Below are 23042 nucleotides of genomic sequence, written 5' to 3'. Positions count from 1 at the left end.
TTAAAAGAAAACAATCTGAGAATTGTGCCCCTTAGTACCCATCTCCTCTTCTTCCGTTTTGTATTAGAATCTTCCCATGTTTTAGTTGGACACAGAGTAACCCAGTGACAGACTACATTTCCCAGATTCCCTTGCGTGTAGATGCATCTATGTGACCAAGTTTAAGTCAATGGGATTTGAGCATTTGTGCAATTTCTGGGTCATGTCCTTAAAGAGAAAGCCGATTTCATTGGACTGTTTTTTGTCCCCCTCTAGCCTTCTGAGAAAGGCCTTAACTGCAACAGCAGCCTTGGAACCAAAGTTGTAAACCACGTGCTGAGGCCTGCAGAGCTGCCCCACCAACCTAGATCCCTAGCTGCCCCATCCTTTTCTTTATCAGTTCCTGCCAGGACTCCTCATAACTTCATCCTTGGCCCTCTGTACTTCTCACCCTCTGCACCTTTCTTGGGTGCTTTCTAAATCTTTGGCACCAACTATTATTTTTCACTCAGTGGCTCCCTAATCCTTATTTCCACCCTGGAATTCTCTAATGAGCTCTGTAACTGTAGTTTTTCCCTATTAGACACCTCCACCTGGTTGATCCATAGCTACCTCAACCGCAGCACTTATACAAGTGAAATCATCATCGTTTCCCCTAAAAATCTTCCATCTGCTAGCTCAACTGGAGAAGTGATGATCTCCCAGCCCCCCGCTGGAAAGGTACTCGTGGAGTTTCTGCCCCTCCCACTACACCAATCACTGTACATATTGCATCTACAATACCCCTGTGATCTGCTCCATCCTGTGGATTTCTACTTGTTTAGGTCCCTGTCACTTCTACATAGGTCACCGTTGCAGCATCCCAAAGGTCCTCCTCCTGCCAGACTGACACTCTTTCCTGGTAATCAAGCACACCACTGCCAAAGTGACTGGTCTCAAACTAAAGCTAGATCGAGTTAGGTCCACATTACTTAGTTCACCTTAGCCTCCCAGCCTTCTGTCATCAGCTCCCCAGCAACCTACTTTATCCTTGTTTCCAGGGCTTCAGTTCTGCTAGGATCTCCACATTCATGTTGTTTCCTGTTGTTAGACGTTTCCACATTCTGTTCCCCTTCCCCCTTTATCTGACTCACTCCTACCTCTACACGATGATATATAAATGAGCCAACATTTTATGAATTTGCTGGCTTAGCGTCTTCCATCCTCTAGACACGATGAATGACCAAATGAATATTCTTTGAGGCTTTGTCTTGAAATTTGGCAGAATTATCTTATGTGAGTATGTTAATTTACTTGTTTATGCAGGCATCAAATATTTATTGAAGGCCTACTGTGTGTCAGGCACTATGATAGAGTCTGAGGAAATGAAAAAGAGAAAGGCATAGTCCTTCCTTTAGGCAGGTCAGAGTCTTATGGGGATAGAGTCATAGAAACCGATACTTAAAATAGAAGAGTGTACAAAACAGAGTGCTTCCCATGGGATGTAGCATTTGCATGGAGATCTGAAGGATGGGGCAGGGTTTGAAGGGACTAGTGTGTTGCAGGTCAAGGGAATAGGCACTGGGGTGTGAAAGGGCAGCGCATGCTGAGGGATTTACAATTAGGTCCCTGTTGTCAGAGAGCAAAGGGAGAAGAGTTGGGTGGAAATACACACACACACACACACACACACACACACACACACACACAGAGTCTATTCTCCACACAGTGGTAGGAATGATGTTTTAAAAATATAAATCATGTTATAACACTTCTTCCTGGGCTCAGAAACCCTCCACAGCTTCCCATCTCCCTTAGATTCAAGTTCAGAGTTCCTTACACTTTGTCCCTAAGGCCCTCCCTGGCTTGTCAGCTTCAATCCCAGTACCTCTCTGACTCCACCTACTAGGATTCTCCCACTTGCCCACTGAGCTCCAGCCAGACTCTTTTCCTGTAAGTTTCTGGAACATTCCAAGCATCCTCCTGCCTCAGGGCCTTTGCACTTATTATTCTCTATGCCTGGAAAGCTCTTCCTCAGATATCTACATGGCTCACTTCCTCCGTTCACTCAGGTCTCTGCTGAGAATACCAGAGAAGCTTTCCCTGACTATTATACAAAACAGAATTCCCCCCGCTTCTGATGATTCTTCATCTCCTTTCTTCACTAGAATGTAAGTTCCATGAGGGCAGGGGCTCTTTCTATCATAACAACTGAGGAAAATCATGCCTGGTGCATATTAGGAATCAATAATTGTTGAATTCATTAGTTCTTCAAATAATAATGTTACTTTGAACATATAGAGCACTTTTAACTTTTTCCAAGCAGTTACATGTTTATTGCCTTTATTTTATCATTACAATACTCTTGTGAGGTAGGTCTTATTGTTTCCCTTCCAGAAGTAAACCAACCAAATTTCATAGGGGTTAAACATTCCAATAAAAGTCAAGTAGAAAATAAAGAGCAAAAGCAAACTGAGAGCCTATGTATCCAGCCCCTCCGTTTTCTGTTACTAAACTTTTCTGTCTGGCAAATACCGTCACCACTAACAATATAAAGGAAAGTGTTTTGTTCTTAGTATTGTGTACTGGAAATGTGTTCCTAAGGGTATAACTCTCAGAGCACAAAAACAAAGAAATTCAGTCATAGTTTTCATTTATTGGAAACAGGCAAAGCTCCGGTACCTATTTTTGAGAACATAAATGAGAGCTCTATTTCTAAAACAGGCTTAGTTTTTATTTTTATTACAGTAGGAGGTCTGGATTCTAAAGGATAGAAAGAGTCATAATTATATTGTTATGAAGTTGAGAATAAATCTTTGTGAATAATATTTTTTATTAAGTCCAATCTGTATCAGATAGCGAAGGTGTCATATAGAAATCTTGAATACTCTTTTACCTTGTCTTTGCTTTTTTAAAAATGTAATTTAATTTATTTTTAATTTATTTTTTAATTTTTATATTGGAGTATAGTTGATTAACAATGTTGTATTAGTTTCAGATGTACAGCAAAGTGATTTAGTTACATGTATGCATGTATCTATTCTTTTTCAAATTCTTTTCCCATTTAGGTTATTACAAAATATTGAGCAGAGTTCCCTGTGCTATACAGTAGATTCTTGTTTATCTATTTTAAGTGTAGCAATGTGTACATGTCAATCCCAACTTCCCAATCTATCCCTCCACAGCCTTCCCCCCCTGGTAACCATAAATTCATTCTCTAGGTCTGTGAGTCTGTGTTTCTGTTTTGTAAATAAGCTCATTTGTATCATTTTTTTGTTATGAAGTTGAGAATAAATCTTTGTGAATAATATTTTTATTAAGTCCAATTCGTATCTGATAGCAGTGTCATATAGAAATCTTGAATACTGTTTTACCTTGTCTTTGCTTTTTGTGCAGAGGAATTATAAAAAGTAAATGAGATTTATTAATCCTTTTCATTTTGGACCAAATGTGTTACCAAAAGCCAGCAAATATAAAAGAGTTTTTAAAAAATGCTTTCTTGGAAGCATCCTTGAGATAATTTTCAGCAACATTGAAAAGTATCCCAAGATAAAGTATTCTTTTGTTAGGATAATTCGTAATTAACATAGTTTCATCTGGTTTAATTTTTTTTCCATTCATAAAAGCTTGTCAGGTATTTTATCATTTGTTAATGAGACTATTTCGTGGCTAGGATAGTTTGGGAAAAAACGATATTCACAATTAAAAATAGAAATGCTTACATGGTTTTGTCTTTTTTATTTGTCCTTTAATGATGGACATGCCTGCAAAAAAAATGTTATAACGGAAGAAAATAGCAGAACACAGTCCATCGACCAATAAACACTTTAAAATATCTCACCGAATTTAATTAAGCAAATAACTTTAAATTCTGTGACCTTGAGTATCCATAGTTCTTGATAGGAAAGCTAACACTAAGAGCGGCTTTCTAAGGTATCACAGCAATTCATGGATGGAAAGAGAAAATAATTCCTGCTCAGTCCTGGGCTCTGCCATCCTTAGTCTAGAGACCATAGGATGCAGTCTTTAGAGAGAAAATAAAAGGCCATGATAAAGATTTTTGTATTATATTGAAGAAAAATGGCCTTCTATTCTAAGATCTCAAAGCCCTGAAGACTATTTTCAGGGAAATGGCTTGCTGTATCTATTGTCTCATTTGGCTAGTCTTCCCCTGAGAATGTGCCTGTGTAACCACAAACTGTTATTACATCCACATATAAAAACCATTTGTAACAGCAACGATTCTCTGCTTCAGAGCTAGCTGAGCCTTTCCACTGAAGTCCTATATGGATTGCTGGGACCCCTACCAAATAGGTGCTGTGTAAAGGCCAAAAATATCCCGTGAGGATAAACTCAGTGTGAGTAATGTCATCATCATCTTGTCCTTTTATTCTGTGTAACTTGAATTTCTTTCTTTAGCAAATCCCATTTTTCTTTTCTGGGTACCACATCAATCATCATAGTGATGTGACAGTCATGGGTTTTGTAATACAGTGTTCCCCAATTTTTATATCTGTTTTGTGTGTGTTCGTGTGTGTGTATAGAAGGAAGGGGCAAGGGTGGTAGCACTCCGGCTTCCTCCATGATATTTCGGCAGGCCCTAAGAGAGACCTGTCCTTGGTTTCATTATGCCACCAGACAAAGTATGGAGTATTCCCTTGCCAAGGTCAGCCTTTGTAGCCCCGCTTTTCAACAGATTAATGCAAGCCTTGCAGCTGTAGGAGAGAGCAAGCAGAAGATGTAGAATAAGTATAGTATAATTCACTCAGTTTCTCTCTTTACTTATACATTTGTATGTTTCATACTGCAGTCTTTTCTTTTTGTTTGGCTGCGCCGCATGGCTTGAGGGATATTAGTTCCCTGACCAGGGATTGAATCCGAACCACAGCAGTGAAAGCACCAAGTCCTAACCACTGGACCACCAGGGAACTCCCCATACCGCAGTCTTGAGGTGTCTTTGCTACTCCCTTTGCTCATGCCTTTATCTGTCTCCCCAAGTTTTGTAAGCCCCTTTGCACACCTCTGCTAGCTGCACTTCTCCTAGTGAGCTCAGAGATGCTGGGAATGTACAAGTACATTTCTTAGGACTAAAAAGCAGCCTCCAGTGGTCCATAGCCACTCAGTCACATGGTATTTTACAGCTCCTACGCTGTTGGAGTTCGTTGGATCAGAATTATAATAGTCAGACAGCATTTATTGATCGCTGTGGTTTGTCTAGTACTCTACTCATTGCGGAAGATACAAAGATAAATTGTTTCAGAGTCCAGTGGTGGGTAAAGAGAGGGCAACAATTACAACATGTGTGGAGAGTAGAGGGAACACAGGAACACCTACGAGGTGCACCAGACTAGGAAAGTCCCTGGGACACTGGAGCGGTGGCACTGGATAGGGGATGTTGGAGATGGTTTCTCCAGGGTAGATGATACCTGAGCCAAGTCGTGAAGAATAGGGAGGGTGTTGCCATTTGAACGTGGGATGAAGGAGTACAGGGTGGTGTGTGTTTCAGGTGGCGCGAATACACCCGTAAAGACTCGGTCCCTTAAGGATCAACCAACTTCTAGACTTCGCCTTCTTTGTACTTGATCACTAGGGCTTTCCCAAAGAAGAAATATATTGCAGCCACACTGAAGAAATACTTAACAAAAAAGATGGGCATAAAATGGGGTTTTATGTAAGGCAAAATCTTACATGAATGCTCCATTGCCTCAGGTGAAAGAAATGTTGACATCAAATGTAAAAATCATCATGTTGTAAAAGAGAGAGCTTGTTATTTGGGATTAAGTTTATTGTGATAACACAAAGCTTATTGTAATGATAACAAGGGAATTTATTATCATTTAACCAGAGTCGTTTATTACTGAAGAATTTAGTAATAAATTGCACACAGATATCTAATGAATTAAAAAGAGATCACCATGAAGCAAGTAAGTAATAGAAAGTATTAAGGCTTTCGGTCATATAAAATGAAAATGGTGGATTCCTAGATTTTGCAGGAGGCCTGTAAGTGATGCAGTGGGGAAAAGAGAAAAGCTGGAGAAGCAGGTGGAGGAAAGAGATTTAGCTGTTCACCCAGGTTATGATGAAATTAGGAAATAAGGAAACATCAAAATCAGGAGCCCTCAGGTCCAGTCAGAGAATTTTTAATGCTACCCTTGGTATCCGTTCCTCTGCCTTTTCTGACCTTTCTTCGTGGAGAAAGAAAGAAGCAGAATGATGAGGATGAACAAGACCCCCCTCACCCAAAATATTCGAATGGATTCAACCCCTCCTACTTTACTGCGCTTGCAGAACATTTCTTCCTGCCGTGATCAGGTGAGGAAGACAAGGCAATCAAACAGAAAACTACAGCACAAAGAATTTAAGGGATCAAATGACTATTAAGTGGCAGAGTTAAGATTCAAAACCGGGTCTTTGGACTCCTAATATAGTGTTCTTTGCTACCACACTACACTGCATCTCTTTTTCAGGATTTATTTTTAAATGCTAAAAACTCAGTGATTGTTCCTCCTTTGTGAATCATAGAACTTGGTAAGTCTCAGCCTGGCGTGGTTAGAATAGAGTGCTCAAGTGGGCGTTAGTCATATTTTGGCTTCCTAGCTAACCTATTGTTGGATACTGAAATTGTGACGTTCTTTAATCTCCTTCTGCATGCCATTTTCTCTTTACCCTTGATCTGTGTTATGTCTTGAAGCTCAGAGTGAATGGATTCACCTAGCTACATTGTTCTCACTGCAAGAGTACGCTTGGTGCCAGCTTCCTAGGCCAGCCATATGGTTTGCCCCCAAATACGTGTTGGCGTTTCATTAGTTTTGTGGCTCTCAGGAATTCTGTTTAGGCCATTTTCTGTGTAATTCTATGTCCAACTTCGTTTAGGAACTTAAGAGCTCCTGAAGAATTCCCTGGTAGGTTGTAGAAATGTTAAATATAGGTTATAAAAACAGTGCAAGCTTATTGAGCACCTGCTAAGTACTGGACACTTACAATAACCCCTGAGGTAAAGCGATGGATAAGCACAGACACAGGAACCTTGCCCAGCTAGTGTGGAGCAGAGTTAGGCTTTGCACTCAGGTCCTTTGGCTCCACTCTGAACCACTGAGCTATACTGTTTATATGGAAAATGGTCTCTAAAAGGTCTCTGTTGGTAGGGCACAGTTAATTCTGTCAGTTGAAATACACGCTTGATCCTAAACCAGCGTTTGTTGTTCATTGAAATCCAAGTGGCTGCTTTCACACCAGGTGTAGATCTTGCTCAAATAATGAGAACAAAGTAAGAGCTCCCTGCAGAAAATGTTCTTTGGAGGCCCACAGATTGTTCACTTTGTTCGCAGGCAGACCTGGAATTCACTGTGACATGTCTTATTTGAGTTATATGAAGTGTAAGGAGCCCTGACAACTCTTGAAGTTCGAATGTTCATCATTAATTTCAGCTCTTTAATTAAGCTTCTGTGACACGTGCAAGCTTTCCTTGAAATCTGGGAATGAAAATAGATCATTAAAAATGAAGCAAAAATGAGGTTTCATTTCTACAGCTATAAATTTTCTTACACATTAAGACCCAGAAGCATATAACTTGTTGTTAAAGGTATAACATCTATCTACTCTATGTGTATTTAGCACTACTTTTGACTAAATTAAAGTAATAGAGTTTGTCTTCTTTTGAAATCCACCCAAGATTCCCAATAGACTTCCCGTTTTCTTCCCATTCATTCATTCAAAAAATATTGAGTATCTTTTATGCCATACACTGGGTGAAGTATACTAAAACCTCTTAATTACTAGTATGTTGGTGAGTTGACAGATTATTACAAGCAGTAAAATCTTAATTAAGCCCAGTTATTTGAAATCTCTTGCCTCTGATCGTACTTAGAATGGCAGCCGTTTTGAGAGAGAGGTAAACTAGGTAGTGGTACATATTTCAGAAGGTAAACCATTGAGATGGCTAAAGATGATGATGACATCATGTGTGGTGCTTTCAGATCCAAAAAGGAAGCAATAGAAGCATTTTTGCCATTTTTAATAGAAGATCTAAAATGTGATAAATTAGCCTTCAGCCTCAAGGGAAATATTAATTTAGGCTCCTGGTGCTTGATACTTAGAAAGGAGCTGAATAATAATCAGAAGAAAATGATCTGAAGATCAAATCATCAGAGCTAATGTTTCCACTGTGCTCCATAGATGTGACCTAGAGGCCACCTCTATACTGGGGGGTGGTAGGGGGTGGGGGAAGGGGGTTAATGGGTGAAAACCTGCTTTCCACTCTCAATCCCTCTTTTATGTTTGAAAAAAGGGTACCGTGGCTAAAGGAAACTTTGAAAAAATGTGACTATAGACCAATGCACACATTTTACCAATGAGCAAACTGAGGCTCAGACAAATTCCAGGAAAAGCAAATTGCTATATAAGAAAGTGAATATGATCATGGTTTTCTACACTGCCTGGCCCAGCAATGAGCCATTTTACACAGCCGTTTTGTCAGCATGGTGTAAATTCTGACTATTGAGTTACCTACAAATTGTGATATAGCTATGCTGGGAGAACTGAAGACAATGAAGGATGGGGGTTTGTAAAAGAGTTAAGTCTTCATACACCCCAATAAGAAGTTAGTAGATAATATCTAAAGCTGATTAATTAGGAAATAAATAGTTTGGCCAACATAGTATTAAAAAATGCAGAGGCTCAATGGAACAGAATACAGAGCCCAGAAATAAACCCACACAGCTATGGTCAATTAATCTTTGACAAAGGAGGCAAGAATATACAATGGAGAAAAGACCGTCTCTTTAGCAAGTGATATTGGAAAAGTTAGACAGCTGCATGTAAATGAATGAAGTTAGAACACACCCTCACACCACACGCAGAAATAAACTCACAGTGGCTTAAAGACTTAAATATATGACACGACAGCGTAAAACTCCTAGAAGAGAACATAAATCCTAGCAACGTTTTCTTAGGTCAGTCTCCCAAGGCAATAGAAATAAAGCAAAAATAAACAAATGGGACCTGATCAAACTTATAAGCTTTTGTACAGCAAGGGAAACCTTAAACAGAATGAAAAGACAATCTGCAGGCTGGGAGAAAATATTTACAAACAATGCGACCAACAAGGGTTTAATTTCCAAAATATACAAATAGCTCATACAACTCAATAACAAAAAAACAAACAACCCAGTCAAAAAATGGGCAGAAGACCTAAATAGACATTTTTCCAAGGAAGACATTCAGATGGCCAATAGGCACATGAAAAGATGCTCAACATCGCTAATTATTAGAGAAATGCAAATCAAAACTACAATGAGGTACCACCTCACACCAGTCAGAATGACCATCAAATGCTGGAGAGGGTGTGGAGAAAAGGGAACCCTCCTACACTGTTGTTGTAAATTGGTGCAGCCACTATGGAGAACAGTATGAAGGTTCCTCAAAAAACTAAAAGTAGAGTTGCCGTATGATTCAGCAGTCCCACTCCTGGGCATATATCCAGACAAAACTAATTCGAAAGATACATGCACACCTATGTTCATAGCAACACTGTTTACAATAGCCAAGACATGGAAGCAACCTATAGGTCCATCAACAGATGAATCGATAAAGATGATGTGGGTGTGGGTGTGTATGAATGGATAAGGAAGATGTGGGGTATACACACACACACACACAGGAATATTACTCAGCCATAAAAAGACGAATGAAATAATACCATTTGTAGCTACATGGATGGACCTAGAGATTATGATACTAAGTGAAGTAAGTCAGAAAGAGAAAGACAAATACCATATGATATCACTTATATATGGAATCTAAAGTATGACATAAATGAACTTATCTACAAAACAGAAGCAGACTCACAGACATAGAGAACAGACTTGTGGTTGCCAAGGGGGGTGGGCAGCGGAGGGTTGGATTGGGAGTTTGGGGCTAGCAGGTCCAAACTATTATATATAGGGTGGATAAACAACAAGGTCCTATTGTATAGCACAGGGAACTATATTTCAATATACAGTAATAAACCGTAATGGAAAATAAAGTAAAATTTATTATAAAATTTAAAAATTTTTTAAATGCAGAGGTAGGAAGAAAATGTAAAATAGTACATAAGAAAATGCTAAAAAAAATTGAATTTTGATTTCTGTTCAGAGCAGGTCTAAGCCTACAGAAGGGAGGCAAGAACTGCTGTTTTCTGTGAATATGTCACGTTTGTAACAAATAAAATTAAAACTTTTTAAAAAAGGTATATTATGCATTTGCGTTCTGTGTATGCTTCCTACCCTTGGTAAATAATAGGTCGTTTGTCTAGGAGACCATTCCCTGGAAGAGAAAAATTCGCAGGATGCTAGAAGTGAAATTTCTCCATCATATGATCTAAGGGCTGAGGCTTGAGGGGTCAGATCTGCAGCAGGATGTTTCCCAACTAAATCAGTTATGCCTTTGGCTATTCATTTGGCACTCTCCCTAAATTATCTTAGGGACACAAGCTGCCTCCAGAAAGAAAGTAAAAGCATGACTGCGCAAAGATTTCAAACAGACTGTACTTAGGAGACGATTTCTCTGATAGTTCCTGTTTGTCCTATGTTATACCAATTATAGGTAAGAATTGGTTCCTAACTACTCTTTTTAATGTTTCTTTTTTCAAACAGGGAAATGCACATAAAATCATGGAGAAATGTACATTACCACTGACAGGAAAACAATGTGTCAACCGCATCATTACTGAAAAGGTAAAGTGCCTTTCTCTTTTATTTCCTCTAAATGTCTACCACCTTTTTTTTTTTTTTTTATAAGCATTTTAGAATTTTTTTGTTACCTTCTAAAAGTGTGTTACATTGGTAGTCATAGGATTAATTTAATCCGTGGGTAGACCAAATAGGAAGATTCATCAATTTAATGTTTCTAGATGTAGAATTCTTAATGTGACATTCTCTGGAAATATGCATGTACATACAGCATTGAACTGCTGTCCTTGGTAACTTTGACAGTGTGATATAAAAAAAGAAAAGTTGTATTGATCCTTATACTTGGGCTATGAAAATGGATGATATATACAAAGTTAAGACTACCTTTCTTCTTTGCTGTCCCAAATCACAAGTACAAATTGTTGGATCTCATTTTAGGAAACTCAGTAAAAATTAGGTTTTAATCATTTAGGTGCAAATTGCAATACAGGCCGCACAGTGAACCAAGAAATCTATTCTTTGGTTCTTGCATGCTTTCAGCCCTCTTTTATAAAGCAGACTTTAGAACACACCAGCCATTTTAGTGCACCTCTAGATTTTATCTTCCTAAATAGAAAATATTGGTTAGTGGTACAACTGAAACTGCTCAGATCAGAGAGAAACATCACTGGTGGTTGCTACAGTCACCTTTCTGACCCAGATTTGAACCTAAGATGTTGGAGTGACATAGTTCTCATAAGTGAGCTAGAAGGGTGTCATTTTCTTGATTCAGTATCTTGATGAAGCACAAAACAGAACTCTCTAGATCACCATTTGTTTCTTTGTTTTCTCTTAATGATGCTGTTCCTTTTGGCATTAATCTGGTTTAGAACCCTCATTCGGGTATGGTACAAAGCACCCTAAAGCAGCCTTTTGAAGTAGGTTAGAAGGCTCATAATACTTTTCAGAAGCCACATTTTAAGGAGAGTTCTGTCCTAAATGGTACCTTCCTCTAGGGCTGTTTATGTGGAATCCATAAAGATGACGTGTAGAGAAGAAAAAGTGGATAAAAGTGTAGAATATTTTATCTCACCATTTATTCCTTGAGTCTTATCATTTCGTAAACCCCTCCAAAACCATGGACAGGACTTGTTGAAAAGAATCCATTACTTTGAAATCAGAGACAAGACAGTCCTTGATCCTGTTTTCTTTAATAAAGTAAGGTGGTACAGCTTCTAAGGATAATTCCAGCAACATTTTACCCCCGATCTTCCTCTTCCCCCAGGTAAGCCCTCTCCCTACAACCCCACTCCACGTATGCCCTGACCTTGTTCTTACCAGTTTAGTGCTTCTATGTGCAGCAACTCCCACTCAACTCTGCCCGTCCAAATCCTATCCATCCTTTAAGTCTAATGCAATTTCCATCTTCATCATGAAGAGGCTTCAGATAGCTTAGCGCTCACAACTTCATCTTCAGAGTGGTCCACCTTTCCTTTTGGCACTTACCATCTAATACCTACATTTTCTCATGACATTACTCATACATAACTTTACTGCCATTTAAAAAAATCTTCTACCCTTTCCATCCACATTGTTGTTTCATACATTTATCCATTTAATAAGCATTTTTGAGCTCCTTCTCTGAAGCCGACTATTGCCAACAGTGGATACAGAAAGGAGGACAGTCTTTGCCCCCAAGGAGCACATTCAAGGGGAGTAGACATCAGCAGTACCAGCCTGTATTAGAGTAATACATGTGATAAAGTCCATGAGAGAGAGACGTGCCAAATGCTGAGTTGAGAACATAGAGGAAGGCTGCTTAACAGCCTGGGGAGAGTGGTGTCAAATATTAGCTTTTTCCCAGTCTGGATCTTTTCTCCTCCAGTCTCAGCTTCTCTCATTTTGCCTTAACATTCTCCCTACTTCAGCCATGCTGAATGTTGTGCACTATGTTGCATCCCCTGCCCCCGCCATGCTCCTCTGGGACTTGGCACCTCTTGTCTCTCTCCCTGGCATGCTCTCCCCACCCCAACCATCTGGCTAATTCCTGTTCATCTTTTATGTCTCAGCTATATAATTTCTTCTCTGGCAAGTCTTCCCTATCCCTCCCCAAGTCTTCTGGGTGCTTCTGTGAGTCTTAGTACTTACCCTAACTCAGCACTGGTCACTGTACTGAAATAACCTTTGAGCTCTCTGCCTGTCTCACTCATCACTGTTTGTCCAACACTTAGGATAATGCTTGACTCATACACAGTGAAAGCCTGTTGAATAAATACTGTACTTTTCTCAATGAGAAAATTAATAGATTGAGTTAGGAGTCTTGAAAGATAAGTAGTTTTGTAAGTGAGAGTAAGACCAAAGAGGCCCTTCTAGGCAAAGGGAAGAAAAATTGGCAGGGTCCTGGAGGTATTAAGAAAACAGAGCTTACTCAAGGACCTGCGAGTGGGATAATGTGGAGTGAGGGCATGGCCAGATATTCTGAAGGCTGAAGGTGAAAAGCCAGTAAGGGACCAAATTATAAAGGAATGTGAATGTCCTGTTAAGAAATTTGGGTTTTATCTGGAAGGCACTTGGGAGCCCTTCAATGATTTTTTTTTTAATTTTTTATTTATTTATTTATGGCTGTGTTAGGTCTTCGTTTCTGTGCGAGGGCTTTCTCTAGTTGCGGCAAGCGGGGGCCACTCTTCATCACGGTGCGCGGGCCTCTCACTATCGCGGCCTCTCTTGTTGCAGAGCACAGGCTCCAGATGCGCAGGCTCAGTAATTGTGGCTCACGGGCCTAGTTGCTCCGCGGCATGTGGGATCTTCCCAGACCAGGGCTCGAACCCGTGTCCCCTGCATTGACAGGCAGATTCTCAACCACTGCGCCACCAGGGAAGCCCCCCTTCAATGATTTTTAATAGCTGGGGACACCATTGATTAGATTTGCATTTTACAAAGAGCCCTGTGGCTTTTATGTAAAGCAAGGGGAGAAGAGATGAGACTCCTTCAGTTATCTTGGCCAGAAATATCAAGGTCCTTAACCACAAGACAGAAAGAGAGATTTCAAAGAGATTTAGGAGCTGGACTCAACCTAACTCGATGATGAACGGGACGTGGTTGCTAAGGCAGAGGTGATTCCTGAATTTTCTGGCTAGAGGCGTGGTCGACCTGTTGTATCCTTAATGAAGGCTGGGTCTGTAGGAAGAGAAAGGGAGGAGCAAGGGGAGGCAGGAAAAGAACAGGTGCCATTTGAACATACTCAATTTGATATTCCGGAGTAAGTTAACATCCGGAACATCCATGGGCACCTGGAGCTCAGAGGAGAAGTCACCACTGGAACGGATGTGTGAACTCATTAGCAGACGGGGATAATTGGAGGCTTAACGGCAAATGGTGTTGTGTAGTAAAAAGGAGTAAAGTGAAAGGCAGCTACATGTGGAACTTCGGGTGCCCCAGGGAAAGGAGTGGTGCGTTTACCCCTGTGCTCTATACAGTAGGTGTTTAATAAATTTTGCAGTGCCATTAAGGGCAATGACTCTGGACACTCTGCCAGAGTGATATAGGACTAGAATTCCATTTTCAGCTCTTAAGGAAAATTCCATTAGTTGCCTGCCGTTTGAAAGAGGCTTTGGAGATGTTATGACCCTGATTTCTTGGTTTCGTGTTGCTAGAATGATGTGATGAAAGAGGCCTTCCTCACCAGCACTTGGGCTGTGACTAACTGCTTATCCGTAATGCAGCCTGTTACGGTGGTGAAAAAATAATAAAAGTATCATCTGTGAAACAAAGTAGTCGAAATATTATTCTTGGCAGGTGAACAATTGATTGTAGCTTTTAGGTTTTAGTGTCCATTTTTATCAAGTATTTGTTTACACTTTATACCACTAAATGGAAATCTTCCTAATATTTCAAAAGTAAATTTCCCATTTTTAAAAATCATAGATGCTTAGTTTTCCTTGAGAGGAAATTAGGAACCTTGACCTTGAGAGCTAATTAGGGATTGATAAAGGTGTTAATTAAAGGTTTTTAAAAGCAGTAAGTCATTTGCCATAGATTTTTATCTTCTCAGTCACTGAAGTCTTATATTCATGATACCAAACTTGTCTTCTCCCCAAATCCTTTTCCTGCCTGTTCTTAATAACACAGCCCAAAGGCTCTTTTTCTCTTATTTGTTCCATTTTGATAAATTTGTAGTTGTTCATAATACAGGGGAAAGAAAATCAGTATGAATGATGCTCCAGACACACTTCTGCAAAGGAAAAGTGTCCAATTAAAAAAAATTTGTAATTGTCATTTGGGAATTGAATAACCTACTGCAGCATACGGACATTCCTAGATGATCATTTTTTTCCCCCTCAAAATACATTTCTGCTAAAAAACGTTTCTTTAGGAACATAAAAATGTGCAAACAAAAAAGAAGTTTGCTGAAATATTTCCTCCTAAATTTAAATAATCTTTTCCAGTAAAATCAACCAGGTTATCTATGAATTCATCAAACAAACAGAGAAGGCAAGTATCACTGGTCCCCTTGATGTTTTCCTCCTGAAGAGAAATATCAACTAACTGGATACAAAATAAGCATTTGGGGGCTTTGATTTGGGTTCACGCACAAGTGACAGTAAGTTAAGCTGTTAAGGAAAAGAATATGCCTCTATGGTGCCCTTGCTATATGTCCCAGGCATGAGGCCAGCTGCTCAGAGTAGGTTTGTTATTATGTTTGTCCTGTATAAAAATCTTGGGAAGTAGGTTTGTTTGATATCCATCTACACGTGTGAAGACAGCTTCACCAAAGATTGCATAGCTAGTGTTGGCAGAGCTGGAATTCCAGTCCAGCTTGAAAGCCAGGGTTCTTTCCTCTGCATGTTGCTGTGTCTTCTTTTTTATTTTCATTTAAAAAATTTTTTAAATTTTATATTGGAGTACACACTACTGTGTCTTCTTAATAGCCTCCTAACCAGGAGTGTGTTTAAAAATGACAGTTTAGGGTTTGACTTCCAAGCTAGCTGAAAATAAAGATTCTAAGCCTGCAAACAATAGTTGAATTTAAGCTAAACCCAGAGGAGAGGAGCGATCTGGAAAGAATAATATTTAAGTCTGAGGAAGACTAACCATGACAACTGAAAGAGGGAACAGTGCCTGTTGCATGGGAGGACAACTTACTGTAGAGCCCGTGAATGAAAGTCATAGGGAAGCAGTTTTGGCTCTTGCAGTTAGAGCTTCCCATCAACAGGCAATCTGCCTTGAGGCAGTGAGCCTCCTACCACTGGAAGTTTCTAAACAGAGCCCTAGCGACCATCTCAGAAGAATGTTTTAAAGAATTCTTGGGTGGGAGGTTATATTACATGATTTTGTTGGTCCCTTCCACTCGAGTTGTCATATTACCGAGTGTGACCACGTGCGTTCTATATCAGACATGACAGGTTGCTTGGGTCAGGCTATACCAGTTGGCACTATCATCACCTAGTGTTACCAACCAGAATGTTGTAATGCAATATTTAGGGTGAGGTGAGCCTTCTCATGCTGTCCTAAACATAAGCATCTTCATTTGATTTCCATACCAGAGGGAAATTCTCATGCTCTACTTTTGGATCTATGTGTTTTCATAGGACTTAAAGGGAAAGCTTTAATATTTACCTGGGGATGGGGGTAGTCTTTCAGGGCCAGCTATCCCTTTATAATTACTCCTAGCTACTTCAGAGCACCTTCTTTTGTTTCTGTAATTTACCCAGAAGCATTGATCAGCTTTCCCCCCATCATCCCTGTGCTTTCACCTTCCAAATATCTCCTCCCTCCCTGCTTTTCTTCATTCTTTTCTTTCTTCAAATCATTATTAATCATCAAATTGAAATTTTGACCCAAAGTGTTAGATCTAACAAAAAGAAAGTAGTTTAAAAAAACCTGGTTATAATAGTAGCAAATGCCATCAATAGTCAACACTCATTTATTTTCTGGCATCAGCAGAGCTCCCCAACTAACTGCCAGTTAGGGAGTTCGCATTTATTCTCACCAAAATACAGCAGTTACGGTTGACATTTTTTCATTGCTCATTTTCAGTCTTTTATCCTGAGTCTTTTCTCTCCTTAAAGAACTTGAGAGGTTATTTCTGTTTTGTGCTATAAAATAATTACCGTAATAGAAATTGTCGTTGTCATTTTCTTGACTTCTGCAGGCTGTATTTGACGTGGACAACAAGAAAGGCCTGACTCTGATTGAACTCTGGGAAGGCCTGACGGTGGATGACATAAAAAAGATCACTGGGTGCGATTTCGCAGTAAGTGTTTCTGTGAACAAATCCAGCCACTTGTCCTATATCCTGAGCTTGATTAATGGGTGTTTATGGGACATGAACCATTAATTTGTGATCATTTTTGGAGTTGACCTTAGCAGAGAACAGGAGTGGAAGGAAGGGTGCCTTCGCTGAGAGCAGGTGGCAGCAGGAACGGGCTCTGGCTCATGGGCCAGGGTTTGGCTCAGGAGTCAGAAGTGGGAGGAACCACCAGGAGCTGCTGGAAACAGCAGGTTGAGCTTGAACTCTAAGCTACTTTCTGTAATCCTCTGTTCTTGCAATCCCTTGCAATCCTCTGTTCTTGGGTTACGTATCAGCCGTGGCCAAACTTAATTAACTAAAAAATGCGGGCCACACTCAGAGAAATGGTACTTCCTTATTTTTAAACCCATCTATGGCTTATGACTTTCTCTTTGATTAACTTCTTTGCCTGATTATTCCATCCCTTGGAGGTATTAGAATGTCGAGCTTTTGACACCACCAGATTTATAGTCACAAAATAGGTGTTCTCTGTATTTGAAGAAAAACTTAGTGCATTAAAACTCTGACTTACAAAGCAGATAAGAACATCAGGGGAGTATCCACTTAAGAAATCTACAAATCCCTTTTTAAAACTAAGAGAATAATACTGTAATATAAGTAATCACCCTTTAATATAAGTGCTTGTTTATGAATCACCAATCACCTACCTAATGGGAGTCGAGAGGACAGCGCAGTCCATTTGAAGTTAATCAAATGTGAAGTCAAAATGTGTCTGAAAAAATGAAGAAATAGACTTTGCTTCTCACATAACTCTTTAAGAACAGCTCTATGTGTTAAAATGAAATATATTTATAATGAGAAGAAATATTGCAGCTACCCATCCTGGAGAAGGTAATTTAATAAAACTTACTTGATAAATCATGCATGTATTTCATACATTTCTTCCTTAGGTACTACATGCTTGGCTGGTACCTGTCAGTGCGTAACAAATGTCTGTAAAAACAATTTTGCTGCATAATTCATTATCCACATATAACTGTTTCTGGTGTTATATGAAGGTCTTTGTCTATTAACCTTTTTTTGAATTTCCCTTTGGAAAAAAAGAAGCTTTCCAACGATACCTTACATGAAAAGCTCATCTTTAATTACCTTTTCAGTGACCCCAGAGGGTAAAAAATGGGATTTGTTTATAGTTTACCTGTTTAGAATTCCTTACTCCAGTGATAAAAGCAAACAGTTCTTCTTACTTAAATAGCTATTCTTTATATTTTTTCCCTATGTGGATGAGTTAGTCTCTTCTTCAGCAGATAGCATTTTTGAGATCTATAGAATGTTCAAGTCTCTGCTGCAAAAGGGAATTGCAAAAAAGATCCTCATTGTTATCAGGTTTTTTTGGGGTTTTTTTTAGTCACGTAGGTAAATCGGGAATGAAAAAGATATATTTTTACTGTTTTTGCTTTTTCTTAAAGTGCTAGTTTCCATGTCTTGATACATTGAAAAATATCTCTATGGCCCCTCTTTTATCACAGTACCACCCCTCCTTCTCTTTTGACATTGACATGTAATCTTGTTTCCTCCAAATTAGGCTGTTGAAATTAAATGTTAATTTTTATGTCAGTGTTGCCCTGAAAAGGTGTAGTATCAGCTAAACCATCTTGACAGAAGAACTGGATTTTGAGGATCTGATGATCAATGGCATCTCTTTAGACCCTGACAGATGAAGTCACATGTATCAAAATCTTTGTAAGGCTAGGGTCCAGAGTGTTCTAATTAATAAGATGTTTTGCTTAATAGCTGCGTTATCAGTAAGATACATTTAATAATAAAAGCACATTGGGATAACATCTCTTTATTTGATAATTCAGAGGTATTCCATGTCATAATTCAGAAGATGTCTCATATGATTATTACTACATAGGTAGCATTTTACTCTATATCTGACTACATTACAACTTACTCAAGATTTCTGTTTGAGAAAAGATTTCTGTTTCTCAGCCTTCACTGTATACCGAGAAGTGAACATTCTAGAAGAGAATAGTAAGGTTGTTGCATAACAAAGAAAAAAAAGTAAAAACCTAGGTCAAAGTAATTGTGAAAATGTGTTGGTAAAGGTCCTGTATACCTAAGAATATGGGCAAGTGAACGGGCAAAGGATACAGAATGTGGATATAAGCTGATTGAGAAAATCCTGAGAATTTCAAAGAAAAAGGCAAGATATGACAGCATCAGATAACAGGGCATGACAAAATTGTGGTTTCAGGGTATTAAAAATAATGGTTATAATGAACTATTTGGGCATTAAAAAAAAAAAAAGGAATCACTAAGACTTTCCTGTGTGCCACAGTGCAATGAACAAAAACAACAAAAAATGTGAAAGGAAAATGTGTCCTTTAGGTATCACCTGAAATAGCTTCTTAAAAAATTCATAGTAACCATAGTGCCAGTTGAAAAGAGTTTTCTTTTCAATTAGGAGGAAACTCTCTTAAGGGTCGTGTTATATCTAGAACTCCAAAGGAAGCTGTGGAAATTTTGTAAAAAAAAAAAAAAATGAGGATATTGACTATATTTCTGGAACCTTCATCACACTTCTAAAATAAAATTCTGGTCAGGAGTAGTTCACAGCAAGAGAAGCCAACCCATAATGGACAGAGATCTTGTTCCATACCATCACTCTCCTTCAAAATGCAGTTGTCACAAAGAAAGGGACTTACCTCTGTATTTCTTGGGGATTGAGTTCCGAATCTATTGAGAGAGATAAGGGAGCTGGGCGAGTGGAGGTTAAAAACATCATCATTATAAAGCCTAGAATGAAGGATGGGGCTGTGGTGTACAGCCACAAGAGCCTTCCCAGATACGAACCCCTGAAGTGGGGGAGACTTCAGCTCCCAGTTATAGGCAGCCATGGAAAATCATAGGCCTTCTACACAAGGGCGAGTCTTTACTGCTGAGCTTCTTTCCATGTGACTGAGAGCAAAATAGAGCACGTGCTGCCTACAGAAGGCTGATTCCGATGAGGAAGAAGAGTCGGGCTGAGTTTCACATACCCCAGTTCCTCTGCCCAAATCATCATTTAGTTGAGCCATTAAGGGACACACTTGAGGCCAGAGTATTACACTAATAGGTGTTCCTCCACATGGAAGGGAATATGAGAAGTGGGAATAAATGCTCCACCCCAGCACTGTTGCTGGGTAAAGCCATACACACATGTTCACCCTCTACAAATGCTTGATTGTGATGCTGTGCAGAAATGCTTTTCTGTCGTTCTTTAATGCTACTAGCTCCCAACATTTTTTTTTTTTTAAAGAATTATTTATTTATTTATTTATTTATTTATGGCGTGTTGGGTCTTCGTTTCTGTGCGAGGGCTTTCTCTAGTTGCGGCAAGCGGGGGCCACTCTTCATCGCGGTGCGCGGGCCTCTCATTCTCGCGGCCTCTCTTGTTGCGGAGCACAGGCTCCAGACGCGCAGGCTCAGTAGTTGTGGCTCACGGGCCCAGCCGCTCCGCAGCACGTGGGATCCTCCCAGACCAGGGCTCGAACCCGTGTCCCCTGCATTGGCAGGCAGACTCCCAACCACTGCGCCACCAGGAAAGCCCTCCCAACATTTTTATAGCTAAGGAGTCCTTTGGTTTATTTTTTCCCCAGGGCACTCACATTTTGAAAAAATTCTGTCTCTCAAATAAATATCCAGTAATAATTCATTTTCAAAGAGTCAAAGGGATACTGCACAGTTCCTCATATTATAGCTGTGACAAGCTAATGAAAATGTTAAATTTCTTTAAATTTTTTGGGCTATACTTGCATCACTTAGTGTGTTACTGCCAGCTATTTGATGGGCCAAATAGAAAGAAAAAAGAAAGGTGACATTCCACCACTTAAATTCCATTATCTCCAAAGTATCTTTTTCAGTGAGTAGTTAATTCAATTGGTTATTCATTTTTTTCTTCTCTGATGCATGCTTGAGTTACATAAGTTTTTCTTTACTATATATGTCTGTGGACCTTTTTAAACTAGAATATTTGTTCCTTTTTTAATTTAAAAACTTAAAAATAAATTGAATCCATAGTTGAACATCATGTGGTAGAATAAACTTCCAGAGGTTATTAGTCATCCATGATTATTAAACACCAAGTGTATGTCCATATTAAGCTATGAAATGTGAGTAAAATAGAACAGATTGGTATAGTTCCTCCTCCTAGGGGCCTTGGTCTTGTTCTCTAGGTAGGAATACACCTAAACCACCAGTGGCAGAAAATCAAATAAGAGTACTGCCTATTTATATGTTTGCAATGGAATCTGAGAGAAGCCAGCTGTGGGCATTCTTTGCCAAGTTGAATAAATTTGTACTCTCAGTATCTATTATGAACTGGCATTATACCAGAATTAAACAGTATACTCTTTGGATTTCAATGGACTGGGAAGGCAACTCGTTAGCTTATCTTATGCATTTAAATCATATAGTCCTGTGCATAGCCTGTAGATCACTTTGGCAGGATAATCTGCTTCTGCTTACATGGACTTACAATGTTGATGAGACTGTGAGAGAACAGATGAAAAATGGAGGTTCAGTAGATGTTTTTCTGTACAAAAATAGACAGGCCAAGTCAGTCTACATAAAGATTCATCTTCTTTTCTGATAGAAGTCAAGTTCCACACTGAGGATATAAATGATACTAAGAGCTGAAAATAGGGCCCACATGACAAGGAGAAGGATCAGATGTTTAGTTTAAAAAATCAAGGTGTCCAGTTTCCTTTTAAAGGTAATGCCATAAAGCACCTATTAGAAAATGATCTGTTTTCAAAAAAGAGTCTTATTTCATTAAATTATTTCCACAGATGCTCTGTTGTTTAAAAAAAGAAAATCGATAGTTTGTGAGACACACTTTCTAAATACTCGGAGCCCATATATCTTTATTCTTTTCAGTAGAGTTGAATATCTCTGCAAATGTGGGCTGTGACTTTTGTCTATTAATGTCTATTACTTTGTCTATTATGATATATCTGTTCTCAGTGCTGGCAAGTCTGAATGAGCTCTCATTTATCCTAAGATATGGATATGTACCAAGCCGTTCCTATCCTTTTTATTCTGGACATGTCATTCTTTAGGTAGAAAAATGGAGAAGGGGGCATTAACTCTCGACACTGTGAAGACTTTATAAACAATTTACAAATGAACTAGAAATATTTAACCTCATCAAAGCCAAATGATTGCCTTCTTCTATTCTTAATACTGACTTAACCTCTATTAGAAACCTTTCTTCTAGTTCTTTGAAGCTTATCTAATCCAGTCTCTCATTCATTCATTTAAAAAAATATTAAGTGTTTATTCTGGAAGGCAAATTAGACCCACTTCAATTGCCACATCCTTGAAGGTCTCAAAAATCACCTAAATTTTAGTATTCCTTACTGTGCTGTCCATGGGGCCTGTTACTCGGACTTAATGGATATTTGCCAGATTAAATGAAGAAATCTGTACCTGCCATTACACCTTGAAAAATCTGTCAAAATTAAGCCAGACTACTTACATTTAGGTTTCTTCTTCCACCACCTTTACCATTAAATGTAGATCTGTCCTCATATTTCTCTGCTTCAAGACTCCTAGGAATACATTTGCTATTTTGTACATTGAACATAATTATAGTTAATATTTAATATTTTTAATGCTGTTACCTCCTTTTTGTAATAACTTGGTATCTTTTTCCTGCCTTTATATCATTTCCACTCTGATTATGAAGTTTCTGATAAAAGTTTGTCATCCAAAGACTACATTAAGTATCTCTTAACAAAATTGTGAATTGACTGGACCTATTTTGAGGATTTTGAAACTTGTGCCTTGCTCTGTGTCTCTGTTTCATCAATCTCAGAGCTCAGTGGCCATTCAGTAGAGAGTTTGGTTATCTGGACCCTTTATTTGTCTCCCGCTGCTCCTCCCCCACCTCCTCCTAGTTGCGAGTCTTAATGATCCTTATTTTAAGAGCTATAATGTAAGAAGGTTGAGAGCTACTAAATACACAAAATGTAAATGGAAAAGGTGTTCTATTTCTCAGTGGTTCAGATGGAAAATAACGAGGAAACTCCAGGTGAGTTTCCTGACAAGGCTGCTTGTTGCCTACATCACTCAGGTTTGGAAATTCAAAGGACAGATGTTTATACCATGAGGTTTTTTCATAAGTTGGTTATTTTTTT

The 23042-nt window shown here is 39.0% G+C and overlaps 1 protein-coding gene across 4 annotated transcripts in view; it reads left to right on the top strand.

Annotated features, from left to right (window-relative positions):
* OXCT1 (3-oxoacid CoA-transferase 1) overlaps nt 1-23042 on the top strand; it is a 138095-nt gene that overhangs the window by 110768 nt on the left and 4285 nt on the right. For all 4 annotated transcript variants that reach the window (XM_036846905.1, XM_036846906.1, XM_036846908.1 and 1 more), the window contains exons 15-16: nt 10593-10673; nt 16759-16860. In XM_036846905.1, coding sequence (XP_036702800.1) covers nt 10593-10673; nt 16759-16860 — 183 coding nt within the window. The remainder of the gene's footprint in view (nt 1-10592; nt 10674-16758; nt 16861-23042) is intronic.

Source organism: Balaenoptera musculus, chromosome 3 (genome assembly GCF_009873245.2).
Source record: "Balaenoptera musculus isolate JJ_BM4_2016_0621 chromosome 3, mBalMus1.pri.v3, whole genome shotgun sequence".
Taxonomy (NCBI): Eukaryota; Metazoa; Chordata; class Mammalia; order Artiodactyla; family Balaenopteridae; genus Balaenoptera; species Balaenoptera musculus.
The sequence above is the reverse complement of the archived record's forward strand: the minus strand, read 5'-3'. Positions and strand labels throughout refer to the sequence as shown.